Here is a 25,144-nt window from a genome sequence, read left to right on the forward strand (position 1 = left end):
TCCAGTTCTTTGGACCATTTTCGTCACTACCAAAGGTTTCCATATACTACTTTTCAGTCATTCCTCATTCCCAGCCCAACCCCTGAATAACACCTGATCTAGTACCTGTCTCGGTAGATTTCCCCTTAATGGAAATTTCATGTAAATGGAATCATACCCTATGTAATACCTGATTTTTTTTTTCCCACATACCATACCGTTTTTAAGCTCTATCCATGTTGTAGTATATAAGTTGTGATTCGAATCCATAGTTCCTTTTTTTATTGCTGAATACTTACATTGTATGGATATATCATATTTTGTTTATCTGGTCACCAAATAATGGACATTTTGGACAGTTTGCAGTTTTTAGTTGTTATGAATAATGCTGCTGTGAACCACCCCCCCCCCCCCATATAAGTCTTTGTGTGGATATATGTTTTAATTTAGGTTTTAGGAAAAATCAGGAAGTTGCGGAAGTTTTGATTTCTCCTGGCTTTAATTTTCTAGAGATAAGGTGTTAATTTATTTTACTAAAATGAAGTTACAGGAGCAGTAAAGAAAAATGAGAAAGAGAACTGACCAAGAACAAGTAAAAGGAATGTTAAGTGGTGTGCAGTTTCCTGCTGAAATTGGGGATGTTGAATTTTCTTTGAAAATGCTCAGCTGCCTGGTAGAAGAAGCAGAGAAGAGAAGGCTATGACCTCAAAGAATGAGTTTAGTTGAAATGAATGTGTGGGGACTGGAGGCAAAGGAGATTGTGATCAGACTATAATATTGTGGTTAAGATTCTCATAGGGTACAGTTTTGGGGTTGAAGATGCTGTGAATTTTCCACGTGGACATTTATGTAACTGAGGCTTATTATAGGATATAGAGTAGAAAGTCAGGTGAATATCTAGAGCAAAAATATGGCATGCAGTGGAGGAAATGACCACATGTCCAATTACAAGGCAGATCAGGCTATCAGGGGTCAAGTCAGGGGACAGAAAATACAGTAGTAATTTGAACAGGAAAATTTAAAGAATTGTTAATTAGTAAAAGGTGGTTAATTACTACAAAGGGCAAAAGAGGATTCTAAGGCAGGATTTGGCATTTTATGGCTTGCATACAAAATCTGGCCTATTTCCAATTTTTGTAAATGAAGTTTTATTGGAACACAGCCATACTCATTTATGTATTTACCTGTATCTCTTTTCATGCCATAATAGCAGAGTTGAATTGTGACAGAGACTGTGTGGCTCACAAAGCCTAAAACATTTTATTCTCTGGCCTTTTTAAAAAGCTTGCCAACCATGCTATAAGGGGTCCAGAAATAGGACATAAAAACGCAGCTATCACCTCTAGGTTGAGGAACAATGGATAGTGAAGGAATTGTAGGACTTATGGTAGAACCCTCCCCACCCCCCGCCCAGGCTGAATTCCAGCCTCTTCTAAAAGGGTTTGGCTATCACAGGAGCACAGAGGATGCCTATAGCAAAGAGACTTGCTACAGTTGTCAGATTGGGAGACCATGGCCTGAGGGTATAGCTGGAACTGGTCTTTGAGGACCACTGGGATCCTGTGCTGAAGTTAAAAAAAAAAAAAAAAAAAAAAAAAAAGAGGAGGCCTGGAACCCTGATGAGAAGTGTCTTCATGCTGCTATTGCCTGAGTGTCCCTTAGGTGCCCTCTGTTGACCAAACCTAACATTTTGTCGGCTGGCAAAGGAAAAATATAGGTCTAGTTCCAGTATCACAAAGTAGAGCAAAGAAGGGGATTGATTTGGAACTAATTGACAATAAATTGGTAACTGGCACATAAAAAATGATGGAGAATAGTATAGGAGAATGACCTGAGCCTCAACACTGGAAAGGTTTTTGCATGAAGGTGTAGGAGTAAAAGTAAGCAGAAATATAAGTAAGCAAAAATGGGGAGCTAGAAAACAGATTGTTGGGTCCTGAGGACTGCAGGGTAATTGGATGTTTGAGCAAATGAGGTGGGTTCATTGAAGCATAAAGGTACAGGGAACATTCAGTTTCTGGTTGCCAACCCTCAAAGGTGGAAAAATTTAAATTGTTAAGGGATGGTACAGTACTAAATTTCAGCCCATTTTAACAGTACTTGGCATGTAAGTTTGGCATACATGTTTGATGAATTCTTTATGTAAGAGTGTTTCTTAATGAGATAAGAAACATTATTTTAAAATGATGGAGGAATGGAGAGAGATTTTTAAATCATTCTCATCAGGTAAATGATTTTATAATATATTTGTACATGTATACTTTTGAATTGTGGTGAAATCAAGTATGATTAAATACTACAGAGGGATTGTCCTCAAGAAAGTTTTTTCATCCAATAAAACTTAAAAAGTAATGGTTGTATAGATGCAAATCCTGCTTAAAAGTTGACTCATGTCTACTAACTGCTGCCTAATGTTATTAATATGCAGCCAATCTCTGAAGAACTTGGTTTTTGATACCAAATTTTTTGGCAGGAGGGAGAGAAGGATTGGTGTTTTTAATGTGGAACTTACTCCCAAGTAAGAATAAAAAATAACTCCAGTTTTTTTTAATGACTTAGTAATTTGTTAATGATTTATTAGTTATTCTAAGTATGAAATTAATGGCATTTGCATCTGAATAATTGTGTCAGGCAAAATGAAAATCAGACCCAAGTTTTCTTATTCAAAATAAAATAGGTCAGTGAAAAGGTATTTTGTTTGTTTTTCATCACAAAAGAGTAAAGGATATCTGTTTATTAAGCACATCTAAAATGTCTGGTTTCTGACTTCATCTCTGAAACTGATCCTTTAAATTCCACATACTTATGTTTATTTTACTTTTTATTTTTAAAGAACCAGCACCGAGCAGTAGATCAAGTAATTAAAGCTGTAAGAAAAATCTGTAGTGCTTTAGATGGTGTAGAGACTCTTGCCATTACAGAATCAGTAAAGAAGCTAAAGAGAGCAGTCAATCTTCCAAGGAGTAAAAGTGCTGATGTGAGTATTTTTTTAGTATATTAGCATTTTGTTACATGTAAGTATGTACTTAAGTGAGTATCACTTAAACTGGGAGATTTTTGCTTCTGTTAGACAAAATGTTATTGTTTCAACCTTGGCTTTTACTTTTGAGTAGATTTGGTCACTTAGTAAAGTTGGGAATTCCTAAGAGGAGATCGGCTCCCTCAGAAGAGCTTTGTCAGCATTAATATTGAATACATAGATGCCAAACTGTGAAACTTTTACGTGTAGAGGAGGAACTGTGGCATAAATGAGTTGGTTGGAAGTTTCAAGATAGATACTGAGCTCCAGAACCTGGGTGGTAATGGTTAGTATTTGTCCTTCTGGATGGAGATGTCCATGATTGTCCATGGGGTAAGGTCTGCATTGGGCCATATCTCTTTCCTGTTGAAAATTCCCAGAAGCCTCACTAAGAGTGACTTAATGCCTCAGAAGCAACCAGGTTAGGAGCCCTTTCTTGATAGCATACTGTGAAAGCTCTTCCTATGGTATTTTCATGAGGATTTAATTAACTCTGTTCATAGGGTTGTTCATAGCTCTGATGGTAGGATTAGAGAAGGTGGATCACAAGACGCAATAAATTAAAAAAAAAATTTTTTTTAATGTTTATTTTTGACAGAGAGAGAGAGACAGAGCATGAGTGGGGGAGGGGCAGAGAGAGAGGGGGAGACACAGAATCCGAAGCAGGCTCCAGGCTCTAAGCTGTCAGCACAGAGCCTGACGCGGGGCTTGAACTCACAGACCACGAGATCATGACCTGAGCCAGGGTCAGACGCTCAACTGACTTAGCCACCCAGGCACCCCAAGACACAATAAATTTAAAGGAAGGAAACGTTATATTGATGGTATGCCCCTCAACTGGTATCTAAGAGATACTCTAGGCTCATAGAGAGCTTATATATATGATATGTAGAAATTTGGGTTTCTTTTACCTTTCTTTCTTATTATGTGCTTGTTTAAAAAAAAAAATATATATATGAAATAACTTGGAAATGATCCACTATACCATGGTCCTAATGTTATCTGAGGTTTCTATTCATCATAGTCATTTGCTGGATAAGGGAGCGGGGAGTAGGAGGAGAGCTCAATTTAAATAATTGTAAGAGCTTTTTTGAGACCATAAATGGTAATAAATAGAGTTGTAGTTTCTTTAGGGATATTCTTATCATACTAATAGTAAAGCAACTAATAGAATATAAAGTATCATTAGTGTATTTATCGCTTTTGGGTTTCAAATCTTAATTACTAAACTGGTTTAATGAGGCAGATTTTGTTGAGTTTCTATATTTTGCACTAATTTTCAGTTATTCTGATTTTCTTGATAGTAATCATTTCGTTATTTGGTTTGGGGTTTCACTTTCTTTTTACATTTTTGTTTTGTTTTATTCTGCAGAAACTTTTGGGAGGTTTCCTGATCAAGCATTTAATTAAATGTATTGAAATTAAAGGTAAACATTCTATATTATATCATGGGCAATTTTCCAACTAATTTGTATGTATGTATGCAGGTGACTTCACTGTCTGGAGAAGGAGACCCTAGTAAGAGTTCATCTAGGGGTATGTCTTTAAGTTCTTTAAATTTTAGCAATAATTTTTGCTTCTTTGGGGAATTATATTAACAATTTCTTTAAATCTAGGATCACTGAATCCTGAAAATCCTGTTCAAGTAAGCATGGACCAGTTAACTGCAGCAATTTATGATCTTCTCAGACTCCATGCAAATTCTGGTAGGAGTCCTGCAGACTGTGCCCAAAGTAATAGGAACGTTAAGGAAGCATGGACAACAACAGAACAGCTCCAGTTTACAATTTTTGCTGCTCATGGAATTTCAAGTAATTGGGTATCAAAGTAAGTAACTGTTTAAAACAAAATATATACAGCTTAACCCAGAAACTGTTCTAATCTTGTAAAATGTCAGCATCCCCTGTTCTGTTGATACTTAAATTGATGATACAAGAATTACCACATACCTTTGTGGTTTTCATAAAAATTACAGAGAAGGGGTGCCTGGGTGGCTCAGTTGGTTAAGCATCGGATTCTTGATTTTAGCTCAGGTCATGATCTCAAGATTCGTGGGATCAAGCCCTGCATAGGGCTGTGCACTGACAGGGTGCAGCCTGCTTGGGATTCTCTTTCTCTCTCTCTACCCCTCCCTACTCACTCTCTCTTACACTCTTTCTCTCTCTCAAAATAAACAAACATTAAAAAAAAAAATTACAGAGCTATTTGAAACTGTTTCGGTAAAAAATATCCCTCCTACTACATCAAAGAAGGCAGGAAAATAGATGTTTAAACTTACAAAGGTAAATGCTAATTAACAAATGAGTCCATTTATGACTGCTGTTTTTCAGCCTTTCCTTTAGAATCAGGGTTATTTGAAATAGTGTGATGATACTAGGCTTTAGTGTACTTTTTTCTCTTTAGTAGTTTACTGTTTACTGATTGCTAGGCTTTGGAGTCTACAAGGGCATATTTCTTCTATTGAAATTTTTTAAAACGTTTGTTGATTTATTTTGAGAGAGAGAGAGAGAAAGTGAATCCTAGGCAGGCTCTGTGTTGTCAGCACAGAGCTGGACGCAGGGCTTGAACTCAGACTATGAGATCATAACCTGTCCTGAAATTGAGAGTCAGATGCTTAACCAACTGAGCCACCTAGGTGTCCCTCTATTGAATTTTATTTTAATTTTTAATTTTTTAACATTCTATTTATTTATTTATTTATTTACTTAAAAATTTTCATGTTTATTTTTGAGAGAGATAGAGCACGAGTGGGGGAAGAGCAGAAAGAGAGGGAGACACAGAATCCGAAGCAGGCTCCAGGCTCTGAGCTGTCAGCACAGAGCCTGATGCAGGGCTCGAACTCACGAACTGCAAGATCATGACCTGAGCTGAAGTCGGCCGCCCAACCAACTGAGCCACCCAGGCACCCCAACATTCTATTTATTTTTGAGAGAGACAGAGCACGGGTAGGGGAGGGGCAGAGATAGAGGGAGACACAGAGATAGAGATAGAGCTGTTAGCACTATCTGTTTTGAGAGAGAGAGAGAGAGAGAGAGAGCATGCGCACTTGCATGAGCAGGGGAGGGGCAGAGAGAGAGAGAGAGAGAGAGAGAGAGAGAGAGAGAGAGAGAATCCCAAACAGGCTCCACACTGTCAGCACAAAGCCCAATGTGGGGCTTGATCTCACAAACCATGAGATCATGACCTGAGCCGAGATCAAGAGTTCGACATTTAACCGACTGACCGACCACCCAGGCGCCCCTGAATTCAAATTTTTAATGAAAGCTTCATAGTAACAATGCTATAAAGTAAGGTAAAGCCTAGTGAAGAGATACCAAACATAAATTCTGCTTAAATTGAGTTTTAGATTAACGTAATATATAACTACTTGAAAACAATCTATTAACTCATTCAATAAATATTTACTGAGCACCATCTTGGGCAGTGTTCTTCGTACTAGGGATTCAGCAGTAAACAAGGCAACAAAATATCTCTGCCTTTTAGGAACTTGTCTTTAAATGGGTACTACTGCTATGTGAAGGTATTTTATTCTTTAAAATGTTACAGGGATAATACCTTCTACATCCTCCATACAGACTCATATACACACAAATTTTGGGATACTAATGAGAAGGACAAATACTCAGTAGAAGACAATACAGAAAACTGCAGTGATAAGATGGAAAGAAAGTAAAATGCTGAAGAAAAGAGAGACAGCTAGGGGTCTTTTGTGAACCAATGAGATTTAGAATTTGAAATATATTTTAAATGATTAATAGATTGCATATATGAACAAAGTGGTTAATGTGTAAGCCTAGCAGTAAGTTAGAATCTAGTAGAACCTAAGGCTCCTATTCTGCAAGATTGCCTGACTGTATCTAACCAGCTCTGTATTTGTGGCAATTAGGGGCTAAATCCTTACTGTCTAATGAGAATACAATAGCATGTATTCCATGGATGGAAGCTTCCTAATAGATTGGAAAGACTGGCTCAGTGCAAGTCAGGCCCAAGCCCCATTAGTATGCTTAACTAACTAAATTTCAGTGGCTTAGCAAAGGAAAATATCACCTAGGGAAGATAATGTTTATATTTTTTCTTCTAAGAATTTACCTCGAAATGAATATCCATTTCTAAAGCTAGTAATTGAGCACAAAATGGTGCTAAGTTCTGTAGCATGACCCCTAAGACTAGCACCTGGAGGTATATGTTGCCTTCCGTATTCCCTTTTCTATACTACTTCTCTGTTTTTGTAGAATTTGCAATAGTTAAATTTCATATGTTTTCCAAAAATTCAAATGACTGGTGAACAAATAATTTCATATAATAGTCACTTTTAGAGAAGAATGGCTAATGTTATGCATTTGGATTATAAAATAACAATCAAATTAAAATGTTTCTTTTCTTAGTTATGAAAAATACTACTTGATATGTTCCCTATCTCACAACGGAAAGGATCTTTTTAAACCTATTCAATCAAAGAAGGTTGGCACGTATAAGAATTTCTTCTATCTTATTAAATGGGATGAACTGTAAGTGAAATTTTTGGCTTTTTATGCTTTCAGTATGCTGTCTTTACTTTTTTCCATGTATGCATCCTAGGGTTTCATTTTTTTTTACAATTTCCATTAAAATCCATTAAATTCTTACATCTTAAGGTCTCTTCTAGATATTATTCTATAGAAAAGCCAAATTCTCATTTAAAAATCTGAAATATTATTTAAAAAACTACATATTGTTAAATTGCAGAAACATGCCATTAATTCTTAGACTTTTGTTAAGTTAAAACTATAAATTTATGTGTAATTTTAGAAAGATGGTTTGTATAACATTGCTTAGTTTAGTATTCTATAATACTGTATATATGAAACCTAGTTCTTGGTTAATAGCTTAAAAAATTAAATCCATATACAATATATTTTGCACTGTTAATATTTTTAAAACAGGAATCATTATTTAGGCAGATAGATAATAGCAGAGCTTTTACTTTTCATTCTGCATTTATGAAGTGGTTTCCTATTTTTCTTTTTTTTTTAATTTTTTAAATTACAAAAATAATGCATCTCTGAAAACAACCAAATACAAAATTACATATGGGTAAAAGTGTCTTTTTTTTCCCAACACTTATCATCTTATGGCTACTCGGTGACCACTTTCAGTGAGACTTTCAGTGACCACTGAAAGTGAGACTTTCAGACTTAACAACAAATAAGGTAAACATATATGTCAGCTTGTGTGTATATGGGCACACGTATATCCAAATCTGAAATACTCATAAACATTCATCTAGTTTCTCCTAAAGGAAATAAAAATGACTATTATTTTTCCTAGAAATTGACACTAGCCAAGACTTGAGTAGAGGCACTAAGAAATTTTTGAGAGATGTTACATACTTGAAATTTTAATGAAATTTGTTTTAAGATTCTGTATAATGCATATTGGCCAAGCTTGCTGCTTAAGTAAAGGTTACTCGGTAGTAAAGATTATTTGATAAGTCAAATAAAATATCTAAACTTGTCAGTCTCATTAATGGACTAAATTTCATATTTGATCTAATTTGTTTTTTCTATTAATACATTTTTCCCCCCTTAGAATCATTTTTCCCATCCAGATATCACAATTGCCATTAGAATCACTTCTTCACCTTACTCTTTTTGGAATTTTAAATCAGAGCAGTGGAAGTTCCCCTGATTCTAATAAGCAGAGAAAGGGGCCAGAAGCTTTGGGCAAAGTTTCTTTACCTCTTTTTGACTTTAAACGGTAAGTATTACTAAGTTGTAATGGTGAGTTACTATGGACACATCTGCAGCATCAGAATAGGCTAGAGGACAGGGTGGGGAACAATGACATACATGAAATAATAAGCTGCCTGTTTTTCCAGTGTGATAAAAGGAGGTCATTTCAGAGACCCAGATCAGAAGAAACCAAAGTTATTCTGCTATAGTTTGAACATATCTGTCTGGGTATTCAGAGGATTATTTGCCACTCACTGTTCCAGAGAAAAGCAGCAGCCAGTTCACTCTCTGTCATTTATGCAAAGCACTGTGTTATTGATGTAATAGTCATTTTCCCTTTTCTCTTTTTTTCCTCTTCTCATACTTTCCCATCCTTCTCCAGTTTCAGAGAGTCTACAGCTGTACATTATTTCCTTCTCTTTATCTGACTGATCTACTTCACAAAATTTGTTCTTGAACGTTCTTTTCCCATGTGCTTAAATATAGCATTTATTTCTTTCGTTTTTTCTTTCTTCTTCTTTTTTTTTTTAAGTTTATTTATTTGTTTTGAGAGCAAGAGGGAGAAAATGTGAACAGGGAAGGGGCGGAGCCGGGGCAGGGGAGAAAGAATCTCAAGAAGGCTTCACACTGTCAATACAGAGCTGATGTAGGGCTCGAACTCATGGACCATGAGATCATGACCCTGAACCGAAACCAGGAGTCAGACACTTAACTGACTGAGCCACCCAGGCGCCCCTATTTTTCTTTTAGTTGCTTCCCTCATATTTGAGGAGGCAGTATAAGATTTTTTAATTCTCTGCCTTTAGGTAGGCTTAAATTTTATTTGATATCTGAAATAATTCTGAACCACCAAAGGCTAGAGAAAAACAGTTGAAGATATTGCTATTAAGGATGTGTATTTAGAATCTTTTGCTAAAAATAATCCATAATTACTCTAAAACAGAATATTAGCCACACAAAAGAGCGGAATTGTGCTCTCAGTTGTGATAAGTTAGTGTTAGAGAACAGTTATGTAAGAAAATTAAATGTAATTGCATCATTATCACTAATTTTTATAAATAAATCATTTTGAAAACCTTCTTGCTCTTGAAAGTACCAGGCAGGGATCTTTGTTTCATAGAGAAGTACAATCACTTTTTGCCACTTTTGTTGTCTAGTAGTAAATGGGGTTTGTTTTTTTAGATGAATGACATAATGTTCTTTAAAAAATCAAGAGAGTAAGGTGAAGGGCAATTGATTTTTGTTAGACAATTAAATAGTTTGCACCCAACACTCTGCTGTTAAAACAGTGAGCAGATGGCATTAAACTTGAAACTTTGCCGAGTAGTACAGTTGATCTAGGTAGGTAATGTTAGGTCTTTGCATTCAAGAAAAACTCAAAGGGAAGATGATTAAACATTAATACATGTAGAAAGAAAGTGTTAATGACTGTAATTCAGTTAACTTACTATAGTATAGTGATCATATATCCTATTCTTAAAATTCTTTAACAAAAATTTTAAAAATATTTATTTATTTTTGAGAGAGTGAGAGACAGACACAGAGTGTGAACAGGGGAGGGGCAGAGAGAGAGAGAGAGGGAGACACAGAATCAGGAAGCAGACTCCAGGCTGAGGTGTTAGCACAGAGCCCGATGTGGGGATCAAACTCATGAACTGTGAGATCATGACCTGAGCCAAAGTTGAATGCTTAACCGACTGAGCCACCCAGGCATCTCTGAAATTCTTTTTAAAAATAATTTATGTTTGGGGTGCCTGGGTGGCTCAGTCGGTTAAGCATCTGATTCTTGGTTTCGACTCAGATCATGATCTCCTGGTTTGTGGGTTTGAGCTGGGTTCGGAGCTGGCAGTGTGGAGTCTGCTTCGGATTCTCTCTCTCTCTCTCTCTCTCTCTCTCTCTCTCTCTCTGCCCTTCCTTGACTTGCGCTGTCTCTGTCTCTCTCAAAATAAATAAGCTTTAAAAAAATTTTTTTTTTTTTAACGTTTATTCATCTTTGAGAGACAGAGACAGCATGAGTGGGGAAGGGGCAGAGAGGGAGACACAGAATCTCCCGGATCATTTTGGGCCGGATCATTCTTTGCTGTGGGAGACTGTCCTGTGCATTGTGTAGAATGTTTGGCAGCATCTCTGTCTTCTGCGTACTGTTTGCCAATAGTACTCCCTAGTTACCAACCAAAAGTGTCTCATGTCCCCTGGGAGCAAAATCACTCTTGGTTAAAAACCATTAATTTACACACTGATTATCAGTGCTTGCTTAAAACCATTAAGTGATTCCCTTTTCTGGAACTTTATAATGTATAGTTTAGACTGTGCCTGAACTAACTGATTACCTTAACTTCACAGAAAGAGAGATAAACCAAACAGTGCGCCTCTTTATGGATATAATACAAAGTAGTATATAATACTACCTTTAAAGAATTAAGTATTCTCGCCATATAACTAAACCTAAATCAGATCAAACCTCTAGATCTAACTACTATTTTATGAAAATATAGGAGATAAAGGGACATCCTAAATGACACCAGAGGAATACAATCAGTAAAATCCAGGATATAGAAAATTCTTAGAACAAAAGACCTGGTTTCTTCAACAAATGGCAGAGGATAAACAAAAGAATGTATAGTTTAAAATAAGAGTTAGCGGACTTTTTCTGTATAGAGGACCAGATGGAAGTAGTTTAGGCTTTGCAGATCATAATACAGTTGACGCTTGAACATTGTGGAATTTAGCAGTGCCTTCCCCCTCCCCATGAGGTCAAAAACCTGCATGTAACTTTGACTTCCCAAAAACTAAACTAGTAGCCTGCTGTTGACCAGAAGTCTTATTGATAACAAATAGTCCACTAACACATAAATTGTATATCAATATATGTTACATAGTTAAAAGAGAAAAGAAAATCATAAGGGAGAGAAAATACATTTATAGTACTGTATTAAAAAGAACACTTTTTTTAAGTTTATTTTGAGAGAGAAAGAAAGCTCGAGCAGGGGAGGAGCAGAGGGAGAGAAAGACTCCTAAGCAGGCTCAGTACTATGAGTCCGATGCGGGGCTCAATCTCACAAACTGAACCGTGAGATCATGACCTGAGCCAAAATCAAGAGTTGGACGCTCAATCAACTGAGCCACCCATGTGTCCAAGTACTGTATTTATTGAAAAAATCCATGTATAAGTGGACCTGCACAGTTCAAGGGTGTTATTCACGGGTTAACTGTAATCTCCGTCACAAAAGCAAAAGCAGCAAGAGACAGTACGTTAATGAATGAGTGTGGCTTTGTTCTGATAAAAGTTTATTTACAAAACCAGGTGACAGGCCTGAGTTAGACCCTTAAATTAATATATACCTAGAAAGACATCAACGGTGGGTGCCTGGGTGGCTCAGTTGGTTAAGTGTCTGACTTTTGGTTTTGGCTCAGGTCATGAAATCACAGTTTTGTGGGTTCGAGCCCTGATTCTGCTTTGTGCTGACAGAGGGGAGCCTGCTTGCGATTCTGCCTGGGATTCGCTCTCTCCTCTCCTGCCCCTCCCCTGTTCACACTGTCTCTGTCTCTCAGAAATAAACATAAAAAAAATTTTTTTAAAAGACATCAGTGAAATGCAAATGTTGTATCTTGTTTGGATCCTTATTCAAACCACCAACTGTAAAAAAAATAGCTTGTGAGACAATCAGGGAAATTTGAATACTGACTAGATAGCAATGATTTTAAGTAATTATTGTTAATTATTTTAGGGGTGATAATGGTGTTTACTTATTTTAAAATAAAAGTGTTTATTGTTTAGAGATCTATAAAAGTATTTACAGATGAAATAATAGGATCAGAATTTGCCTTAAAATAATCTAGTTAAGGGTGAGGGGTAGATCTGAAGAATATAAAATGTAATGTGTCAGAGATTAAAAGGGTTTTAATCTATAAGAGAAAACTGGAGTCCAGTTTTGGAAAGGAGACTTGCTGTTTGGATAAAATGAATAAAGTTTGAAGTTTATTTTGTATATCTGCTTTAATATATCTCATGTTTCAGAAATTTCGTCTATGTAAACATATATTATTGTCTTGTTGGTAACTGTTTTTAATTTAAGTGAGCTGTAAAGTGGTGGAACACCTGAGTGGCTCAGTCAGTTAAGTTGAGTGTCCGACTCTTGATTTTGGCTCAGGTCATGATCCCAGGGTTGTGGGATTGAGCCCTGTGTCGGGCTCTACACAGAGCATGGAGCCTGCTTGGGAATTCTCTCTTTTTCTCTCTCTCTGCCCCTCCCCTGCTCACACAGCTTTTTCTCTATCTCTCAAAAAGTAGGCCATAAATTATAGTCTAGGGCAAGGGTCAGCATATTGCAACACACTGCCTATTTTTTGTAAATATAGTTTTGTTAGAACACAGCACACATTTATTTATGTATTGTTCAGGGCTACTTTTGCACTGTAACAGCAGAGTTGAGTCTCTGCAACAGATTGACCCAAAGGCCCCAAATATTTGCCATACAACTTCTCATCTAAAACATTTAGTGGCTTTGCTATGAGGTAGGTATTGGTTTTCTTGCCATGTATTTTTGTTTGTTTGTTTGTTTGTTTTTTGTTTTATTTTAGAAAGCTCAAAGTGGGGAGGAGGGACAGAGGGAAGGAGAGGGAGAAAGAGAGAGGATCCTAAGCAGGCTCCGTGCTCAGCACAGAGCCCAATGCAGGGATCGTGACCTGAGCCAAAATCAAGATTCAGATGCTCAACAGACTGAGCCACCCAGGTGCCCCCCCTCTTTTTAAAAAGCTTGCTTATTTATTTATTTATTTATTTATTTATTTATTTTCAGAGAGAGAGAGAGACAGAGACAGAGACAGCGTGAATGGGGGAGGGGCAGAGAGAAGGATACAGAAAATCCCAAGTAGGCTCTGCACTGTCAGCATGGAGCCCCCTATGGGGCTTGAAACCATGAGTTCATGACCTGAGCTGAACATCCTCCCCCCCCCCCCCCCCCCCCCCCCCCCGCCCCTGCTTTTTATTGGCATGTGGTTTTGTTCTTATGGCAAAAGTCAGGGAGCCGTTCTGTAATCCAAACTGATATCTTGAGATGTATTCCATTGTAGATGATCTTCAAAGACTATCCTTCACCTTTCTATTTATAATAGCTGTTTTGGGGGCAGATGACTTTGAGTCTACCATTTTGTGTTCTATCCACAAACCCATTCCTCCCAAGATACATTCTTTCACTCTCCTCTCCCTTTGTTCCAACCCCCACGCAGTACATTTACCTACCTACAGTATTCATACACTGTGGAGAGTGATTCTGATATGTTCTTAAAGATGATACTCTTTTTATCGAATGTATGCTTGGTGTTTAGATACCAGCATTTAAAATTCATTACCGTGTGATGTGAGTTTTGAAGTTTTTAAATGAAAACTACGGTATTCTTCTGTTTATATTCATGAAGGTTTTTAACATGTGGAACCAAGCTTCTATATCTTTGGACTTCGTCACATACAAATCCTATTCCTGGAACAATACCCAAAAAAGGGTATGTGATGGAAAGAATAGTGTTACAGGTAATGGTACTTCTTGATACATGGAGAGATTTAAATTTAAATTTCTTATTAAGATGTTTATGTGTACCATTATTTGGATTGTTACTAAAGTAGCATAATTGATCTTGTTTGATCTTATGGCTTATCTTCTATTTAAATGTTAATAAACCATTTCCTATTTCTGAGAAACAGTAAAAAGTGTACCCATCCCAAGCAATATATGTGCTTTTGAGAATTACCAACGATGGCAATCACTTTCAACAAAAGGACAAAAGCATTAATTCAGTATTCAATGTAATAATCACCCTGATGGCTAAGAAAAATCAGTTTTTTCAAAGACAAATTAATGTGGGAGATATGTGGATTATTTAGCTTCAATCTCATCAACTTCTGTTAAATTTTTAAGGTTGATTTTCCTTCTCCTACATTTGATGTCATTTATACTACTCCTCAAGTTGACAGAAGCCTTATACAGCAACACAACTTAGAAACATTGGAGAATGATACAAAAGGGAAACTTTCTGATATTCTTCATAGAGACTCATCACTTGGGTATGCTCGTTTGATTTTTGTTTTGCCTGGGTATTTCTAATAGTAAATTTCAAATTAATATTTTATTAAATGCCCTGATTTATTTCATGATTTAGTAATGTTCTTGGCATGGGAAGTTTTTTGTTTGTTTTTAATTACATAAAAAGACCGTATGACTACATAAGACTTTAGAAATGTGTTCAAGTCAAATTTACACATGATCAAAAGGCAAACAACATTGAGAACTAAATTTACCATAAATATCAGTAGATTAATTTTTTAAATATATAAAGAACCCTAAAAAATATATATGAAGAACCTTTTCAATAGAAAACCAATAACTTAGTAGTAGACAAAGAATATGAGTAGATAATTTTTTGGAAAAGAAATAACAATGCCTTTTAAATATCTAAAAAGATGTTTTACCTCTCAGTAATGAAGGAAATGAAAATTAATACAAGATAACATTTTATACACATCACTTGGTTGAAAAAATGTCTCACTATATAAGCGTTAGTGAGGATATCAAAAAACGGGAATTATACTGTTGGCTAAACGGCTTTTGGAGAGCACTTTGGCAAAATCTATAAAAGGTTACAATGTATGTAGTTTGTAACCTATCAGCTACGCTTCCAGTTAATTATATACCTTAGAGAAAACTTTTTATGTTTGCGTTTGGACTCAAGAATATTCATTACAGTATTTATTTGGATTATTGTGAGAGTGACAGGGAATGTCCATCAATAGAGGTTTAATTATGGTATATTTATCCAATAGAGTACTGTGTAACTATTAAGAATGAACTTATAGCTATATGTAATCATATGTAAGATATGTTAAATGAAGAAAGCAAGGAGCAGAGTAGTGTATATCGTGTGTTACCACTTACATAAAGAAAAAAAAGCATATATACCTCTGTATATGCTTCTATACAAATAGACTATCCCTGGAAGATGTGCACGCTTATTAGTTGCCACTGGAGGAGAGCTGGAAGGAGAGACTTCACTGTGTACCTTTTTGCAATATTTGAATTTTTTTCAGTACTCCACACAAAATGAATACATCAGTAAATGTATACACAAAAGTAGATGGATGGGTGGTAAAGTAGTGAAATATTTTGTCACATAAACATTTGTTTTTGAGACTAAGTCTCCAAAACAAGTACTTCTTATTTTTAATATTCCTCATTTGAACTGAATAATCATCTTCTAAAATTATCTTCTAAAATAGCATTTTTTTTTTTTGCATGACATTTGATTTTAGTTGTATAAAATGGATGAAATCCTTGCTTTCTCTTAGCATGGTTTCTGCTTATTCAATTCTGATTTCTAGTTGTTGGCATATGGTTAGAGCCCAATAATATTTTTATTGTACTGAATTATCCTTCATTCTCATAACTAAGACTCTTTTATCAAGGCACAATGATTTATTTCTATCCCCCAAATTAGGGTAAATTAGTGGTGTTTGCTGTACATTGCATTTTTCTATTCCAAGTTAGTATTAATGATTCTACCAAGAAGTGGCTGTCCTAAAATGAATAAATTTCTCCTTTGTATTTTTAATCATTGAAATTATAACCATCATTATGATATTGAGAAGTAATTTAATTCTATTATATATGCAGACTTTCTAAAGAAGATAAAGCCTTTTTGTGGGAGAAACGTTATTATTGCCTCAAACATCCAAATTGTCTTCCTAAAGTACTAGCAAGTGCCCCAAACTGGAAATGGGTTAATCTTGCCAAAACTTACTCACTGCTTCAGCAGTGGCCTCCATTGAACCCACTGACTGCATTGGAACTACTTGATTCAAAGTAAGTTAACCATGACTGAATGTACTTGTTCTATTGTTGTCAGTTTTTCCAGTAAGGTGTATTAAGTTGTAGGACATGAAAGCAATTCAATATAAATGTGTAAATGTGTATTTTTGCAAACATATTTTCTGTGTTGAGGTTCTTAAAAAGAGATGTCACGGGGTGCTTGGTTGGCTCAGTTGGTAGAACATGGTACCCTTGATCTCAGAGGTCGTGAGTTTGAGCCCCACATTGGGTGTAGAGTTTACTTTAAAAAAATAAAAAAGATGTCATCATTTAAAACTAAAGAGAGAGTTGTAAATTTTTAATAATCTGTTATATTTTTTATGATGTGGGTCAAAATTTTCATAAGGGTAAGGTTTGTGAACAGTCCTGAATTTGAATTTTTATAGTACAGTAAGATTTTCTTCCTAAAATAAAAAAGAAGAAACACATTGTTTTTTGGTTTTTTTTTTTGGGTGCAAAAAAGATGGTTTTATTACAGCACGTGTACAGAATCTATGAACAGAAAAGGCTGCTGAAACAAATTGCTTTTGAATAAAGAGCTATTTGAGTCTTCTTTGTCAGGTATAGATTAAGATTGTGTTTCAGGAAATATAGATTTTCATCAAATCTTGATTTGTCTAGATTTGCTGATCAGGAAGTGAGGTCCATAGCTGTGACCTGGATTGAGGCCATAAGTGATGATGAGCTTACTGATCTTCTCCCACAGTTTGTGCAGGTGAGTTTTTTTTTTTTTTTTTCACTAGGTTGCCTGCCCACCTTACTCCACCCATTTTTTTATGAGTAGGGAACTTGCTAAAGCATCCCCCTTCTGTTTTGATTAAAAGTACTTTTGTGGGAAGGTTGAAGTACATTACATTTGGGTATAGTATGAATTTTTTTCCCACTATTGTTAGCTGCCCCACTTGAATATTATATGTACCTGGATTTTTAATTCTCAGATTTTTAGATTCTCAAACAAACCAGGCTTGAGCTTTTCTTTAATTTTTCTTTCCTAGCCATTTAAATATAGGTAATGAATTATTGTTCCCAAATCTACACTTTTCTGCTTGATTTCATTAATTTAGCCTAAGTTAATTCACTTTTTCATTTTCCAGTGTTACCTTAAATCAACAAGAGTAATACTTGCTTTTTATAGTTTCTCCTTTGATGATTTTATCCTGATAATGGAGTATGGGTTTGACAACTAGTAATTCTTACTTTCTTTCATGCATAGGCTTTGAAATACGAAATTTACTTGAACAGTTCATTAGTGCGCTTCCTTCTGTCCAGGGCATTGGGAAATATACAGATAGCACACAATTTATATTGGTAAGATTTAAAATTTTTTAAGTAATTTATTTCCATTCTTAGTATTTGTAAAGATGATATACTTTGAAAGTCTAAATGGTATGCTCAGACTACTTATTGTCCATACCAGATGTTTTATTGAAGGCATTACAAAGCTAAATTTTATGTCCTTAGAAATAAAACCAAAAATAACAAGACTCTTTATTGCAAAGATATTTGGCATGTTAGAACTCCATGATAATGAATAAGTTTTTACTTGTTTATATAGCTTAAAACAAATTCTGGATACCAAAAAATGAACCTAAGTTGATTTTTCAGAAGCACTTATCCAGTTTTCAGAAGTGGCTGACATAAATATTTTGCTGTATTAGGCTTCTCAAGGATGCCCTGCATGATGCACAGTTTGGTGCCCGATATGAACATGTTTTGGGTGCTCTCCTCTCAATAGGAGGAAAAGGACTCAGAGAAGAACTTTTGAAGCAGACAAAACTTGTACAGCTTTTAGGAGGAGTAGCAGAAAAAGTAAGGCAGGCTAGTGGATCAGCCAGACAGGTATGTACCCATAAGTGGGAATATAAATATTTTGATGTTAAAGGATCTTTACACTGCTGACGAATTGTTACTCTTTATCAGTAGACATCCAGTGGAATCTAATTACACCTATGCTGTTTTGAACAGATAATTCAAAGGTTGTTTAAAACCACAGGGAAAGATTTTTGCAGTCTAACTCAGAAAATCAATGATTTTTAAAAATTTATTATTTTTTTTAGTTAAATTTTAGTAACATATAGTGCAATATTTATTTCAGGAGTAGAATTCAGTAATTCATCACTTTGATACAATACCCAGTGCTTATCACAACAAGTGCCCTCCTTGGTGCCCAATCACCTACCTAGCCAATCTCCCTCCTCCATCAACCCTCAGTTTGTTCTCTGTCATTAAGAGTCTCTTGTGGTTTGTTTCCCTCTCTTCCCTTCACTGCCCTTCCCATATGATCATCTGTTTTGTTTCTTAAAATCCACATATGAGTGAAATCATATGGTATTTTTCTTTCTCTGATTGACTTAATTTGCTTAGCATAATACATTCTAGCTCCATCCATGTCATTGCTGGTGGGAATGCAACCTGCTGCAGCCACTCTGGAGATGAGTATGAAGGTTCCTCAAAAAACTAAAAATGGAACTACCCTATAATCTAGCAATTGCACTATTATGTATTTACCTAGAGGATACCAAAATACAGATTCAAAGGGGTACATGCACCCCAATGTTTATAGCAGCATTATCAACAATAGCCAAACTATGGAGAGAGCCTAAATGTTCATTGACTGATGAATGGATAAAGAAGATGTGGTATATATATTTACCATAGAATATTACTCAGCCCCCCAAAAAGAAGAAAAATCAGGGGCGCCTGGGCGGCTCAGTCGGTTAAGAGTCTGACTCTTCATTTTGTCTCAGGTCATGATCTAGTAGTTTGTGAGATTGAGCCCCCTGTCGGGCTCTGTGATGTCAGCATGGAGCCTGCTTGGGATTCTCTCCCTCTCTCTCTGCCCCTTTCCCACTTGCTTTCTCTCTCTCTCTGTCTCTATCTCAAAAGTAAACAAACATTAAAAAAAGTAATGCAAGTATGAGTTGATGCTGATGTTTAAAAAATCCAAATAATAAAGAAGCTCATAGAATAAAAAATTTTTAATTAAAATTTTAAATTAATTTAATTTAAAAATTAAAAAATTTCCAGTTTCATTTTCTGTTAGGTATCTATTATTCATAGCTTGCTTTATGTCCCTTCTGGTCTTTTATATGACTTTACACATATATACATACAAGTACATGTATAAATGTTTGGAGTTTTTTTGTTTTTTAAAAAATTTTTTATAGAAACACACACACATACTGTTATTGAGGTAAAATTCACATAACACTTGGGGCGCCTGGGTGGCTCAGTCGGTTAAGCCTCCGACTTCAGCTCAGGTCACGATCTCGCGGTCCACGAGTTCGAGCCCCGCGTCGGGCTCTGGGCTGATGGCTCAGAGCCTGAAGCCTGCTTCCGATTCTGTGTCTCCCTCTCTCTCTGCCCCTCCCCCGTTCATGCTGTGTCTCTCTCTGTCTCAAAAATAAATAATAAAAAAAGTTAAAAAAAAAAATTAAAAAAAATTCACATAACACTCATCATTTTAAATCATTAGGTTTTAGTACATTCACAGTGTTATACAACCACCACCACTAATTCCAGAACATTTTCATCATACCAGAAAGAAAGCCTATACCCACTAACCTCTCAGTTCTCATTCCCTCCTCCTCCCAAGCCCTGGTAAGCATTAATCTGCTTTCTCTATGGATTTACCTATTCTGGACATTTCATTTAAGTGGAATTACACAATATGTGGCCTTTGTGTCCAGTTTCTTTCAATTTGCCTATTTTTTTTTTCTTTTCCACTCCCCCCAATTTTTAAAATGTCTATTTATTAATGAGAGAGAGTGTGAGTAAGGGAGGGGCAGAGAGAGCAGGCTCCAGGCTCTGTGCTGCCAGCATAGAGCCCAACATGGGGCTTGATCAATGATATCATAACCTGAACTGAAACCAAGAGTCGGAAGCTTAACCAGCTGAGCCACCCAGCCGCCACTACCTAATATTTTCAAGGTTCATCTATATTCTAGCATATATGAGTACTTCACTCCTTTTTATAGCTAAATAATGTTCCATTGTGTGAATAATAACCACATTTTGTTTATCCATTCATCAGTTGATGGACATTTGGCTTGTTTCCACTATTTGGCTATCATGAATAATGCTGCTATGAATGCTTGTGTATGTTTTTATTTGAACACCTCTTTTCAGTTTACCTAGGAGTGGAATCACTGAGTCATAAAGCAATTCTGTGTTTAACTTTGTGAGGAACCAACAAACTTTTATCTGAAGCAGCTTCATCATTTTATATTCCTACTAGCATTGTATGAGGATTCCAAGTTCTCCACATCTTCACCGTTTGTTATTTTCTGCCTTTTTAAAAAAATTATAGTCATCTTAGTGGGTGTGAAGTAGTATCACATTGTGGTTTGACTTGCATTTCCCTGATTAATGATTTTGAGCACATTTTTATGTGTTTGTTTGCCATTTGTATATCTTCTTGGGAGAAATTTCTGCCTGAAGAGTTTTGTGTGTGTATATGTATTTATTTACTTAGAGTGTGCATGAGAGTGGGGGAGGGGCAGAGAGAGAGTGAGAGAGCGAATTCCAAGCAGGCTTTATGCTGTCAGTGCAGAGCCTGACATGAGGCTTGATCTCATGAACCTGGAACCATGAAATCAGCTCATGATGTGAGCTGAAATCAAGAGCCGGTTGCTTAACTGACTGAGCCACCCAGGCACCCCTCCCCCCTTTTAATTAATTGGTTTGTCTTTTTGTTTTTGAGTTGTTCCTTAAACATTTGGGATATTAGACCCTTATTGGAGATACTGTTTGTAAATATTTTCTCCTGTTCCTTGAATTATCTTTTTATTTCCTTGATGGTGTCTTTTGCACAAAAGTTAATAATTTTATGAAGTTTATTTTTGTTGCTTGTGCATTTGATATCTAAGAATTTGTTACCAAATCTAAGGTCACAAAGATACACACCTATGTTTTCTTCTAAGAGTTGTATAGTTTTGCTCATATGTAAATCTTTGATCCATTTTAAGTATTTTTTAATATGCTTTGAGATAACTCATTCTTTTACATGTGGTTATCCAGTTTTCCTAGCACTGCTTGTTTGGGCTTTTTTTCCCCCAAGTCTTTCATATAGTTTTATTTTCTCCCTTCAACCATAATAATATATTATCTTCACTGGAGGGTTTGTAAACACAGGCTTATTCAGCCCATTTACAGGCAAGGCAAATGCTACGTCTTACAATGTTCCCACCATGGAACCTCTGGTCATCCAACCCAAGTCACCCCCTTGCCTGTCTTTATCTTCACTATACTCTGTGACCACTTCATTGAGTCTCATTGCAGACTTTAAGTTTTCCATGGTTTCCATGATTTTCCCATGTTTTTCACACAGAATGTGTCTGACCTTTACTGAGTTGCCACCATCTTTGGGACCCTGAGACTTCTTGTCAGAACTGTCACTCCCAGAGGCTGCTCCCCACTTTCCCCACTTTCCCCCCTTTCCTGGAACTGCTTTTTCCCTTGGGCAGCATCTTCGAAACTTCCCAGCATCATTTGTTGAAGAGACCATTCTCTCCCACGAATGATCTCAGCATTCTTGTTGAAAATCAGTTGACCATAGACATACAGGTTTATTTCTGGACTCTGAATTATATTCCATTGATCTATGAGATTATCCTTATGCCATACTGTTTTAACTACTGTAGCTTTGTAGTAAGTTTTGAAATTAGGAAATAGGAAATATGAGTCCTCCAACTTTGTTCTTTTCCAAGGGTGTTTGTTTGTTTGTTTGTTTGTTTGTTTTGGGGGGGGGGGATGCTATTCAGAAGTCCCTTGCAATTCTGTGTGAGTTTTAGTACCATCTTGTACATTTCTGCAAAAAGGAAGTTGGAATTTTGATAAGAATTGTGTTGAGTCTATAGATTAATTTGGAAAACACTGTAGTCTTAATATTGTCTTCCACTTCATGAACACAAGATGTCTTTTTGTTCATTTAGATCTTTAATTTCTTTGGGTAATTTTACTTTTTTTTGGTTTTTGTTTTTTTGTTTTTTGTTTTTACTTGGAGAATTTGTGTCAAGACATATAGTTACACTTCATGTTTTTTTATGGGTACATAATAAATTAATTCTTTGGGAACTTCTTTTTGACCATTTGACAGTTGGACATTTTAAAAATTGAGTGGGTCCAGGATACATCATAATATTTTCGTCTTAAAAATAGATCTTCATTTTCTTTTTTTTTTTAATTTTTTTTTAATGTTTATTTTTGAGACAGAGAGAGACAGAGCATGAATGGGGGAGGGGCAGAGAGAGAGGGAGACACAGAATCGGAAGCAGGCTCCAGGCTCTGAGCCATCAGCCCAGAGCCTGACGTGGGGCTCGAACTCACAAACCGTGAGATCGTGACCTGAGCTGAAGTCGGACACTCAACCGACTGAACCACCCAGGCGCCCCTGATCTTCATTTTCTTTATGTACTAATAGTATCATTCTCTTTTCCTAGGTTGTCCTCCAAAGGAGTATGGAACGAGTACAGTCCTTTTTCTTAAGAAATAAATGCCGTCTTCCTCTCAAACCAAGTCTTGTTGCAAAAGAATTAAATATTAAGGTGACACATAAAATGCTTATAAGTTCATATTGTATTTCAAAATAATTTGTAGGAAGAAAGCAGATGGGCAGATATGCTTAAAGCAAATGAGGATAAAACCTGCATAGGTTGGTTATATAGGTATTTATGGATGTCTGTTTATAAGATCCATCTTTATATCAGTAATGTTTACTTAATCACCATTCCTAAAAGAAAAAAACAATATAAAATTATTTACTCTCTCAAAATTTTTAAAAAAGTTTCTTAACATTTATCCATTTTTGAGAGAGACAGAGCATGAGCTGGGGAGGGGCAGAGAGAGAGGGAATCTGAAGCAGGTTCCAGGCTCTGAGCTGTCAGCACAGAACCTGACATGGGGCTCTAACTCAAGAACCACAAAATCATGACCTGAGCCGAAGTCAGGTGTTCAACCGACTAAGTCACCCAGGCACCCCCATCTCAAATTATTCTTTACTATGGTACCTTGGAAGCATATGTTGTAATTCAGTCACAAATAGGCATTTTTTTTTCCTCCCATGTGAATGGTCAGATAGACTCTTCCCAGGTTTATAAAACTTTTTAGAGCCATCAGAAAGTAGTTGAGTAATCATCAGAATTGAGCAAAAGCAGCGAATTCAGCAAAGGCAACCAATTAATGTCTGTGGTTTTGAAAGGCTAGGGTTTAAGTATCCATAAAGGAGTCTTGGATTTGATTTCTTAAGTTGATACATGGCTACTCTTTACTGAAATTTAACCATGGGTGCCTGAGTCGTATGTCATTGACGAGGGTCATGTTAGGGATGGGTCACATTTTCTCCTTGGGTTTTGTTTGTTGTTTCCCTTAATTGGTCTGTCTTTTTTTTTTTTTTTTTTTAATGTATGTTTATTTTTGAGAGAGAGAGACAGAGAGCACAAGCTGGGGAGGGGCAGAGAGAGAGGAAGACAGAGCATTAGAAGACAGAGCACCTTAGAAGCTCTGTGCTTTCAGCACAGAGCCTGATGTGGGGCTCAAACTCATGAACTGTGAGATCATGACCTGAGCCAAAGTCAGATGCTTAACTGACTGAGCCACACAGGCGCCCCTAATTGGTCTGTCTTAAATTAGTTTTTTTAACCAGTTTCATTTTAAAATAAGGTTTGCTCTTTGCTAATGAAATTTTAAAATTTAGTGTCACTATTTGATTGCATGGCTAATTATTAATTATAAGAGCACCATAAAAGGAGAAGTAGAGGTCTCATTCTAGATCATACTGATTGAGGAAAGGGTAAGAGTATACAAAATTTTATGCTCTGTTGAGGAATTATGACACTTCTAAAGGTCAAAATTTTAATAATTTTTGTCTCAAGCTTTCAAGGTTTTGCTTCTCTGTTTAGAGAGTAGTAGGTAATATTTTACTTATATATGCTATGTTTAAGTCAGTTTCAAAAAGTTTTTTTTAAATACCTCTTGTCTGCTAGGTGATCTAAAAAGCAGTTCACATGTGTTATTTCATTTGCCTTAATTCAGAGGAACAAGTGAAGGGAGAAATGCCTAGGACAAAAACCTTAAACCCATTTTTATTCCAGTGTTATCTTTCTAATGCTTAAACATGTTGTATTTGTAGTCCTGTTCCTTCTTTAGTTCTAATGCTGTGCCCCTAAAAGTGACAATGGTGAATGCTGATCCAATGGGGGAAGAAATTAATGTCATGTTTAAGGTGAGCAAATGAGGTTACTTTGTTTTAAAATGATAATTTAAAAATTATTTTCTCAAATTCCTTTTCCAAATTGCAAAGTAATTTTAGTTAATATTTAATTAAATTGAATAATTAAGTGAAAAAATATTGCTGACATAAATTGTTTCCAGACAGATTTGGGAACAAATGCAACTCTGGGCTAGAGCTGCTACCTAGGCCCTGCTGGTTGAACACATCATAACTGCATGCAGTGCCTTTCACACAGACTGTCATGTGAGTGGCACCCCTGGGAGTTGTGCTGTGTGAAAGTGCACAACTGTGAGCAATGGCACTGGTTTTTGGAAACACATAACTTACCTGTGAGAAGCAGCAGGAG

At 36.1% G+C, this 25,144-nt stretch overlaps 1 protein-coding gene and 1 pseudogene across 2 annotated transcripts in view; one reads left to right on the top strand and one right to left on the bottom strand.

The window, feature by feature from the left end:
* The window catches only part of PIK3C2A (phosphatidylinositol-4-phosphate 3-kinase catalytic subunit type 2 alpha), a 193,045-nt gene that overhangs the window by 146,391 nt on the left and 21,510 nt on the right, over positions 1-25,144 (top strand). For both annotated transcript variants that reach the window (XM_049617790.1, XM_049617783.1), the window contains 13 exons: positions 2,813-2,956; positions 4,486-4,534; positions 4,615-4,825; positions 7,384-7,506; positions 8,567-8,734; positions 14,128-14,239; positions 14,625-14,770; positions 16,374-16,562; positions 17,190-17,283; positions 17,782-17,876; positions 18,227-18,407; positions 23,009-23,113; positions 24,697-24,789. In XM_049617790.1, the coding sequence (XP_049473747.1) occupies positions 2,813-2,956; positions 4,486-4,534; positions 4,615-4,825; positions 7,384-7,506; positions 8,567-8,734; positions 14,128-14,239; positions 14,625-14,770; positions 16,374-16,562; positions 17,190-17,283; positions 17,782-17,876; positions 18,227-18,407; positions 23,009-23,113; positions 24,697-24,789 (1,710 nt within the window). The remainder of the gene's footprint in view (positions 1-2,812; positions 2,957-4,485; positions 4,535-4,614; positions 4,826-7,383; positions 7,507-8,566; positions 8,735-14,127; positions 14,240-14,624; positions 14,771-16,373; positions 16,563-17,189; positions 17,284-17,781; positions 17,877-18,226; positions 18,408-23,008; positions 23,114-24,696; positions 24,790-25,144) is intronic.
* Positions 20,982-22,051, bottom strand: LOC125910966 (peptidyl-prolyl cis-trans isomerase NIMA-interacting 4-like; annotated as a pseudogene).

Source organism: Panthera uncia, chromosome D1 (assembly GCF_023721935.1).
Source record: "Panthera uncia isolate 11264 chromosome D1, Puncia_PCG_1.0, whole genome shotgun sequence".
In the NCBI taxonomy this organism is placed as follows: domain Eukaryota; kingdom Metazoa; phylum Chordata; class Mammalia; order Carnivora; family Felidae; genus Panthera; species Panthera uncia.